This window comes from Talpa europaea, assembly GCF_964194135.1.
Source record: "Talpa europaea genome assembly, chromosome: 10".
NCBI classification, from domain to species: domain Eukaryota; kingdom Metazoa; phylum Chordata; class Mammalia; order Eulipotyphla; family Talpidae; genus Talpa; species Talpa europaea.
Window position 1 is genome coordinate 22,659,456 of NC_140077.1, and position 10,381 is coordinate 22,669,836.

General features: G+C 50.3%; 1 protein-coding gene across 1 annotated transcript; it reads left to right on the forward strand.

The window, feature by feature from the left end:
• Positions 1 to 5,929: 5,929 nt before the first annotated feature.
• On the forward strand, positions 5,930 to 7,374 carry AVPI1 (arginine vasopressin induced 1; the record flags this gene model as incomplete). Its single annotated transcript, XM_084244888.1, has 2 exons — positions 5,930 to 6,242; positions 7,215 to 7,374. The coding sequence occupies exons 1-2, from the start codon at positions 5,956 to 5,958 to the stop codon at positions 7,372 to 7,374; spliced, it is 447 nt and encodes a 148-aa protein (XP_084101014.1). The 5' UTR covers positions 5,930 to 5,955.
• Between the last annotated feature and the right edge of the window lie 3,007 nt (positions 7,375 to 10,381).

Genomic DNA, 10,381 nt, shown 5'->3' on the forward strand with positions numbered 1-10,381 from the left:
GAATGAATGAATAAAACCTTGCAAACACTGTCTCGCTTAGGTATCTCGTCCAGGACGGTAAAACTGATCCAAGCCTCACGCCCACTTAGTCTGCTCTGACCACCGCGCTGCTCCTTCCTGGCCTCCGAGCTGGAGCCACGAGGTCGGCGTCGGGCGGAGCGGTCGGCAGCTGCAGGGCTCCCCTGCAGGCCCCACGCCGCAGGGAGCCCGGCGCTGCGCTCGCGGGCGCGAGCCGGGGAGGGGGCACGCGTCACGTACGCCCAGCGAAGCCCGCCGCCGCACCCCTGGGCAGGAATGCGGCCCCGCCCGGCTCCAGCGCCGCCGAAACCGCGCTCCCCGGGGACTGACGTCACAGAAGGGGGCGCCTCCGGGCGCCGCGCGAGGGCGGCGGGGGGCGGGAGGAAGAGAGCGGGGCGGACACGCCCCTCCCCGCTTCTCGGCCGCTGATTGGACGCGGGGCACCTTCGCTCTCGGGTCTCGCGGCCGGCGGGGGCCAGGGGGCGGGGACGGGACACGCCCCTCGCCCCTCTGCGGCCGCTGATTGGCCCACGGAATCTCCGCGTTCGATTTTGGAGGCTCGCACCCGAGCGCTCTCCGCGTCTTGGCCGAGGATTGGCTGTTCCGGGCCGGGAGCGCTTTCTCCGGGGAGCCGTGGCGGGGATCGGGGTGGCCCACCTCGGGCAGCCAGGTACGTAGTCGGTGGCCCGGCTCGCGTGCGTGGGGTCGGACGAGCGGGCTGTCAGATCCGGGGTGCTGCCGGGACCAAGCCGCCAAGGGCCCGTCGTTGTGCGAAGCTGCTGCGTCTGAGCCCCGGGGGTCCGGGGCCGACTCAGGTTGGGGGTGTCGCCGTGTGACCTCGGCTAGGATGCCCTCCTGCCGAGCTCCTGTCCTGCCCGTGAACAATGCCCGGTCCTGGTGAGCACCTTCGCGGCAGGAAGCCCAGAGCTGCGCCCGCCTATTTGAAAGGCCGTGGAAGCGGTTAGGGTGGGCGCATCTGAGCCTGCCCCATCCGGATTTGGATGAGGTCTTGTCGGTGCTGTCCTTCAGCGTGGTGAGTAATCAACTCCCCGCGGAGCTGTGGACGTGCCGAGGGAATCAAGGCTTGCTTGGGAGGCCTGACTTTAAATCCCTGCGCCTTCCAAAACCCGCAGCATATAGCAGGCTCCTAGAGGCTTCAAAGCCTTCTGGGTCCTTCCATCCCCTGAAGACCTCATCAGCCATCTGGCAGAAACAAAAATAACAATGGTTGAGAGGATAGGTGCTGGGATCAGACCACCCAGGTTCCTATACCAGCTTCATACCTACCAGTAACTTTGGGCAAGTTACTACTTAACCTTTCTGAGCTCAGCTTTCTCATCTGTAAAGTGGGTGTGTAATACTACCAGCTCACAGGGGTATTGTGAGGCTTGAAGACATTATCCATCTGTGCCGTCTGCACTTGACACCCTCAAGCTCCTTCAGTGGCAGCTAGGATTTAACAGTTCACAGATTAATCCATCTCCCTTTGCCCTCTTCTCCCAAGGGTGAAGACCCCCTTAGAGGGCATTTCATGGTGGTGGTGAGGAAAATGACAATGATTCTATAGTCCCTTCATTCATTCATGATGTGACATCATGTACCAGGATGAATGCTTTCACACTTTATCTCCTGTTTCCCCCTAAGGGCTCATTCTCACCATTTAATGATATACAAACTGAGACAGGGGAAAAATGGCATTGCCAAGGTCACTCAATTTATCAGTGGCACAGCCAGAATTCAGAGTTCTTGAATTCTTGAGGAGTTATTCCTAGATCTAGTAGCAGTTTATTTCAGGTCATATCTCAGAATTGGTTTGGGTGAAGGACCCAGTTCCTTTCTCTACCTCTCAGGGCACAAGTTTAGAGGCCTACATATGTCCAGTTTTCTCAGGCACCCTGGCTAAAGCTAGGCCCTGTGGAATGGGAGGGCCTATGTAGCCATTTGGACTGGGCCTCCCACTTGGAGAACCATAGATTTTGGCTGCTGTCCAATGGCATGTCTGTGCCAGGAAGCAGGCCAGGGCCACAAGTGTTGATTTGGGCCTTGGGCCAAAGCCTCCAGATCTTATTATAAGGGCCCTTAGCCTCTGGTTACAGAGACTATTACTATCAGCAGGGTCTTCCCAGGAGGGTGAACTGAGTGAGGAAACCATTGCTGCCCAGTTCACATAAGTGTGTTCTGCCTCTCATGGTTACCTGCATCTCCTGGAGATCAAGTGAGAATAGCTGTCTGAATCGACTTCGGATGCTCAGTTGTGCACCGTTTTTATAACATTGCAAAATTCATGTGCATGGAGAGTCACTTTTAAGCTATATTTCTTCATTAGAGTTCTACAGTTCATTTATTGTCTGCTTAAAGCAAGTTGAACTTTGTCATTTTCAATATTTGGTATTTACTTTGGGGGTTCATTTTTAACCTAGTTTGTTATCAAACTGAAGTATTTTGCAATTACCCTTTATTTGCTCATAGACCCATGCTTTTCTTCTTTTATACCATCTCTCAAATGAAAGATCCATTTTTATTCTTTTAATAGCCTTAAGGTTCATTTTCTAGTTTTAGAAAATACCATTGTTCAAGTATATGCTGATTTCCTGGATTCAGATCTTGTCCAGGAAATTAGGGGAAAGTTGCTATTGAACTGTTGAACACATTGAATAAGACAGGGAAAGTTTCTTCTGATAATGAAAGCATTTTGATTGTGTTTTCCGTTTTCTATCTAATCCTATGTGAAATCCATGAATTTTTTTCCCTAGCTTTACTCCAATGAGTGTCAGGAGTGAGCGCCCTCAAAATCTAGAGGTATCAAGATATTCTCAGGTTCGTGGAGGGTTTGAATAAGACTGAAGGCTCAGACGGCTCTAGCTGGCCTCTTGTTGGTGCATTCTAACTCACTGTGACTTTGTGGCTGGAAGCAGGGCTTTGCAGGTCTGGCAGAGGTGGGTGACACTTTCTGGGACATCAGGCTCCATCAAAGTCATTCCATCCCTGAGGCAGCTACTGCTGCTAGATCCTGCTATTCTCTCCCGAGAGTGAAGTTGCCTGAGTCTGAAAAAGATAGCACCCCTTCTCCCGCCAGCCCCGGCTTGACCACAGCCAGCCTAGATCATTAGAGTGCTTTAGAGCAGTGAGCTCTTCTATCTGATCCGAACCATATAGCCCACACTGGCAAAAGTATCTGGCCTCCAGGGAAGTAAAGGAAAAGGGGAGCCACTGGTTGGGGAGACATGGCCAGACCTGTTCACACATGTTGTTCCTAGGCCCTGGAAAACAAGCAAATTCATCCCTGCTTCCATACAGACCTAGCCTTGTTGTGGAATCATCCACGCTCAATATGGGCACACCTGCTCAGAGACCGGGAGCACCCATTTGTTCTTACTGAAGTGAGAGGGAAACAGGCCTGTGAAGTGCCTGAGGCCTCTCAGCCAGTGAGTAGTAGACTGGCTAAACCCAGTTCTCTGACTCATAAGCCAGCACTCTGTGTACCGGGCTGGGCTGCAGGTCTACATTTCCTTGTGGAAGCTGGGGATCTTCCTCTTCAGGATGCCGCATATTCAAGGCTAGGGCGGCCTGTCAGCCATTAAACAACTCTTATGCTAGCAAAAATATTAAAAGTAATTCCACAGTTCCACCCCTGCCTCACATGTGGGATAATTCATTGTTCTTCCCTTTCTCTTGACAGGTTTCCCCTTTTGTGAATTGGGTAGCAGTAGTGAAGGACACCTCTCAGAAGAGGTGTGAAGAGATGTGCTTTGAACTGCTTAGAAAGGCAGCTGGGTGGTTTCAAAGCACTGGCTGCATGTGGTCACTTGGACCAGGTTCTAGCCTATCTGAGCCTCTGGCACTTACCTGTGTTTCTGCTTCCCTTTGCCCCTCTGCCTGGAATTGTTTGGACGATTACGCAGTATCATGTTGATACAGAATAAACACCCCATAGTAGCTCTAATTTATGTGTCAGCCTGAAGGTGTTAAGCAGTTTTCTGGTCTCAGTCTATATCATCCAGCTCTGGAGGTTTAAGTACCAAACATTAGTGACCGGATTGCCATAGGAGTGCCTAAGGACAGGCAGATTACAACATTCCCATTTTCCAGATAAAAAGCACTATTTTTATGAAGTTGGTTTATCTGAAAGTCTTCTGCAGATTTTAGTTATTAAATCTTTTTTTTTTTTTAATGGAGTTTTCATGATAGGTTTAGAAACTGGGACAGGGTGCGTGGAAATTATTGGAATAAGGGAAGTGGCTACGGGGATGTGGAGGGCAGGCCGGGGCAAAGGAAGGATAATCGTATTTGGAGAGTCTGCCCGGGATGAAGAGATGACTCAAATTCTCAAAAGTACAAAACAGGTTAAAGCAAGGGTTACTTCTGCTAGTGGCTTTAGGATAGGAAATTTTTATTTATAAAATTCCACACTGCATGTTTTACAGAGAGTATGTACTTTTTAAATTTAAATATATTTTAACTTTTATTTTGCCCCTTTTAAAGCCACTAGCTGGTTGACAGGTATCTCTGCAACTAGTTGTGGCATGAGTTCTGGGTTAGCAACCAAGCCTTTCCCGCCACCCCCTGGGCTGTGAGGCTGTGGGGCCGGAGGGAACCCAGCAGAGCCTCAGCTGATCAGACCAGGATGCTTGGAGGAAAAGGCAGGTCCATCTCACATCCCTGGCCCAAATTCAAAAGTCAAGTAGGCCAGAAAGTAGCCATTTGCTCTTATTTGGTACCTGGTACCACATTTAATCCTTAATATAATCCTGAGAAGTGGTTATTAGCTCCATTTTACACTTAAGCATGTTCAGATTGAGAAACTTGCCCAGTGTCACAGCTAGGAAGGTGGCAGAGCTGGGATTCAAACCCAATTCTGCATAATGTCAAAGTCTATTTTCCCAAAGCTTTTTCAGGCTGTACTGGAGACTAGGGTAAGGGAAGCAATAAGCCTCTCATGCCTATGTTATTCAAAGTGAACTATCTGAAGTCAAAGGAGAAATTTTTCATTTCCTGAAGATGATGGGGGGCACTGACAGTTTTATTGCACTTATAAATCTCAGCCTCTGCCCATGACAGTTTATTCTAACCCCATAGCCTTTTCTTCTCCACCTTCCTCCCTCACTTCTCTCTGGTGCTTTGGACTGGTTAGATCTGATTGGTGCTATTTCATACTGTGTTTGCAAATTATATGGACTTGGTTCATCCCAGTCTTGAAAATAGGTGGGATGACTCATCTATTTTAGATGGAAAAACAGAACACAGAGCGCTGTTCTCAATACTGCGTCTTCACTCAGTCCTCAGAGCAGTCCTATGAAGTAGGTATTCGTACCAGCTGACAAGTTTATACAGGAAATAGCTGGAATATGGAGGGGCACCCAGCCAGTAAGTGGTGATGGCAGCCACAGCTGGGATCCCAACCTGGGTAGCCCACATATATAACCCCTCTCTTACTTCTGCACACAGAGCTTGGGCCTTACCTATGGAGACACTGGATTGTTGCCTGGTTTCCTCACGTTGCCACATTTCACCCATGTTACTCTCACAGTGGCACCTGACACTTGTTAAATGCATAACCTAACATAGGGCCATTAGGTCGGGGTGTCCTGGGTGCGCAGGGACTGTAGAGACAACAGCCCCAGGTCCTGCTGCCAGCTGTGCATGCCCACATGACTTTGTGACAGTGGGAAAGTCATTTAACCTCTCTGAGTGGAATGTCTTCATCTGTAAAGTGAGGCTAAACCCTTCTTACCTCACAGGCTCTTAATACACGTGTTGAACACTTAAACACTTCATATTATTATTTCCTCAAGGTGCCCAGGGAAATTAATGATTTTAAGTCAAGACTTTACTCTCCTTTAGGCTCTTGGGAGTTTAGAAGCACCAGAACCCCCAAATTTGGGAAGGGCTTGTAGCTTGCTGATGTCTCCCCATGCTTTCCTTCCTCAGAGCACCAAGATGGGCACCCCAGCCTCTGTAGTGAGTGAGCCACCTCCTTGGCAGGCCCCAACTGAGGCCCGGGGCCGCAAAAAGGCCTCAGCCAACATCTTCCAGGACGCTGAACTGCTGCAGATCCAGGGCCTATTTCAGCGCAGTGGAGACCAGCTGGCTGAGGAACGTGCACAGATCATCTGGGAGTGTGCCGGGGACCACCGGGTAGCAGAGGCCTTGAGGAAGCTGCGCAGGAAAAGGCCCCCAAGACAGAAGCCTCTGGGCCACTCTGTCCACCACTGCAGCCGACTCAAGTAGGTTCCTGGATCTGGAGGGCTGAGGGAAAGACAGCACTAATAATGCCCAGTCAGTCCTCCAGTCTTGGCTGTGTGGCCTGAGGTACTGGGCTAGCCTCACTGTAAAGCACCTACCATTGGGGCTGCGGTGTGGCCCAAACAGTGCCTACCATGGGGGGCACTTAAGACTTCTGTTACTACTGGAGTCATGGGATCCTGGGAACTCCCATGGGGAGGGGTGCCCAGGTCTATCAGTGTACCTCGTTTTTCAGTGATTCTCAGCTAGGCAGGAGTGAGTATTGTTTGAAAGAAAAACATTGCATATACCTGCTGTAGAACAGATGACACTCAAAGGTAAGCCTAGTTAAATTCCTAGTTAAGAAATTACAGAGAAGACAGGAAAATCCTATAGTGGCATCAAGGGCTAAAAATTGCTGAGAAACTATAAACTTACCCTAGTAATCCATACTTTGCTTAGATCTCTGTCAGTTCTGGAACAGCATCCCCAAGAGATGGAGCTGAACCACACAGCCAAAACCATCACTGTGGGTGCCTTCCCCTAGCCGCCCTCTCTGGGCCTACAGTTTGATCATTAGACCTGAATAGGCCTTCTGAGATCATCAGGCCCAGGGGTAGCAAATCAGCTTTATGGCTTGTGCTAACTCCAATTAATGATCACTATGTGAACACCTTGCTAAAGATACTTGGTTCCTCCAGTCTGGTATCATGACTGATTAATAATGTTTGCCATGAGTATAAGAAGAGGAAGTTGGAGCAGTGTTGAGTGTTACACACCCTGATCTAGTCCAGTTCTTACAGAACTCTGAAAGCTTTGCCCAGTTATGTCGCTTTCAGAAGGCAGAGACAAGACCAGAACTCTGGCTCACTTTGCCCTGAACAGTTTTAATAGCACACCATGACCAAAGTCTTTTTATTCCTGTTCCCATCCTTCCTGCTGATGTTGGCCTATCACACATTTGTTCCCTGCAGAACCCCAGAACCCTGTACTCCACTGGCTGAACCACAGGGCAGTGCCACGGAGATGGCTTCCAGTGACCAGTATCTGAACTCTAGAAGGGCAAGTGCCAGGATCCGCCAGAACTGGAGGAAGCCAGGCCCCACAAGCTACCTCCATCAGATCAGACACTGATTCAGGCAAGTGGCTGAGAATGGCAGTATCTTCCCCAGGAATTATAGGAATTTTTGCCAAAGGGCCTGGGGAGGTGAAGAAGAGATGGAGGCATAAATCAATGACTGCTGCTACTGGCTTGCAATGAACAGGACTGGAGGCTTCCACGGAGCAGCATATTATGTGGAACCCATTCCTCACCAGAATAGGAAACGGCCACTGTTCCTGCTCAGCCTTTCCCAATCTAACACTATGGCTGGGCTGCATGATATTCCCCTGGAGTCAAGTGTCAAGCACTCAGCCTGAGCACGCACCACTCCTCATAGAGCCCTCCTGCTACTGTCACCCAGTGGTCCAGCAGCCTGTTCCCCACCCCTTCCCCTCAGGCCGGCACAAGGAAACTATGGTTTAAGTGGCAAAATAAAAATATTTGCATCAAGAACTGTGTCTGTCACAGAAAGGGCAGATCCTGAAATAGATACCCAAGAGGGTGTGGGAGGGGGGTGAGTGAGAGGGTAGCTCACTGCAAGGAAGGGTGTTCCCAGAGAGGAAAAATAAGTCTGACCTCCATGCTTTCGCGCCCCATCCTCTAGAGCCCTGTGCATTGGCTTTTTCCAAAAAGCTATCAGATTGGGATATGAAATGGAAGCTTCCCTGTAGGCAGTCCTGATGCCAGGAGAGGGTTCTTGGCCCCTGGCCACCTCTAAAGGGAGAAGACCTGCACAGTGGGCAGTGGGTCCCTGGGTTAGATGAATCTGCATCTAACCCAGGTTGATTAGTGGTTGCCAGCTCCTCAGCTGCTTCTTTATCCCTCTGGGCCACCCATACTGAAGTGGTCAGCAGGTGGACAGACCATCCTGGAGCTTTCCTCTGTTATCTGAGCTTTCTGATAACCTGAAGATCGTTGACATTCAGCTGCCCTCCCCACCCTAGGTCTCATTATACATGGCTCAAATCGAGTTGTGGTCCACGATGCTCCAAGGGGCAGAGATGCACACAGAGCAGGGCTGCCCTCTCGTGGCCAAGAAAGTAAGTCAGTCCACATTCTTATCCCAAACCCTTGGAGCTAGATATTTTGGAACTCAGAATTATTTTGGCTTTGAGGAGGTAGTCAGTACAAATACAATATAATCCTAAGTAGGGGAATATTTCGTAACAGATGAGTATTTCTGCAACAAATATTCAAATTGGGATACATGATGATTACAAACAGTTTCATATCAGTGTAGGTTCAGGTCAGGTTTTAGAAAATATTTTTGATTTTCAGAGCCTGGGCACTTTGGAAATGAGAACCTGTATCTCCCTCTGCTAGAGGGAAATAGCCTCTGGAACCCTAGGGAAACACAAGGTTCTCTGTCCTTGAAATTGCATTCTACCTTGTGTTCCTCCCACCAAAGAAAACTAGACAACAGAGGTCAGAACTGGACTGGTTATTCATACATTTGCATTGATTAAAATACAATTTCTACAGTGCATTAGAACAATACCAAGGCAGCAGCACTTTCTGAGCCCCGCCTCTTCTCCCTGACATAGGGGACAGGGCCTATGGCTGGCAGAGGGCCAGGCCAGGCCAAGTGTCACCCAGAAGCCTGCCCTGGGACTCTGGACCCCTGGTTCTCTCCACATTCAAGGCAACCTGAGCACAGGCTTCAAGGAGAATGGAGAAGGGTCAGGGAAGGATGCCCCGCACTTTCACCTGCCAGGCCTGGGACCAGGTCCCTCTAACATGGGATCCAATTTCCTCCCTATCACAGAGCTGGTCTGGATGAGGACAATGTGCAGATCAGCTTGGCTCAGGGAAGCCACCAGGTCCCTTAGGGCCCCCTGACACTCAGGTGGGGAGCTTTATCAACACATTGGTGTAAAGCTGTCTATGGAGAGCTAAACATACCCGTGTTGCCCTCTGGCCTCTGGGAGCCCTGTTGCTCCTACAGTCTAGGGCTAGGCCGGCTCACAAACCCGGTCCCCCAGGCCAGAGTCCCAGCTGGCTGAATGGGATTGTCAGGGCAGGGCAGATGAGGAGCTGTGCCTTTGTCCACAGAGCATGTGCAACCAGCTCCCAGAGGCTTCCTGGCAGCAGGGTGGAAGCCCAGGACAAAGTGGCTGGAAGAGAAGGGGACCAACCTGGCGCAGCTGACAAGAAGGCTGCGCATCTCTACTCTACTCTTGGATGGCAAGAGCTGGGCAAGCAGAGGGCACACAGCCATGGTCCTCACTCCCTTTCTTTGGTTGTTTCTCAAACCTTCAAGATAGTCTCTTTCCAAGACTGATTGACCAGTCGCAGGGTGCCAGAACAAAGTGTCCAACTGCTCCTCATCCTCAAAGAGCATCTTCTCTACTCCCTCCTGAGGCCATATTTTGCTTTGGTGTAGCAGGGGCTCGGACACCTGGCAAGGGGGACAGCTGAAGGAAGAGAGCCAGGGGAGCAGGAAGATGCACACTGAGCTGGGGAGGCAGTGGGGGACAGTCTGAAGGTCTCGCTACTGTGGGCCCTGCCTTTCTCAACAAGCCTTGCAAAAGTGGCCTGGACCAAGAAGTCAGGGAGCAAAAGGAAGCCACCAGTTAGGAAGCAGAATATAAGTCCTGTTACTTCCACCAAGTTGCAGTGGTAGGATATAAACAAGTCCAAGGATCTAAGATAATGTCCACCCTAGAGCCCTTGGTAAGACCCACTTTAGAACCCAGAATTGATCCCCTAAGTCAAGAGTGGAGGAAAGGATCTCTAAAACAACAGGAACAAATGAGAGGGCTGGGAGAGCTTATCACTTTTGTCTAGGACCACAGAAGCAAGGCTGGGATACACTGATCCTTGGAACAACTGTACTCCCAGCATACACTTAGGCCACAGAATCACTTTTGCAAGCTGGGGCCTCAATTTCCTCCCTCCTGCCTTTGCATGAGTGGACAGGCAAGCGACAGCCCTGGGCTAGGGAGGCTGGTTCCCTAAGAGGACAGAGAGCAGAGCCAATCCAATTACATGCAGAACTGCCGGGAGGTCTAGAGTATCCCCACCATGAGAACTGTGTTT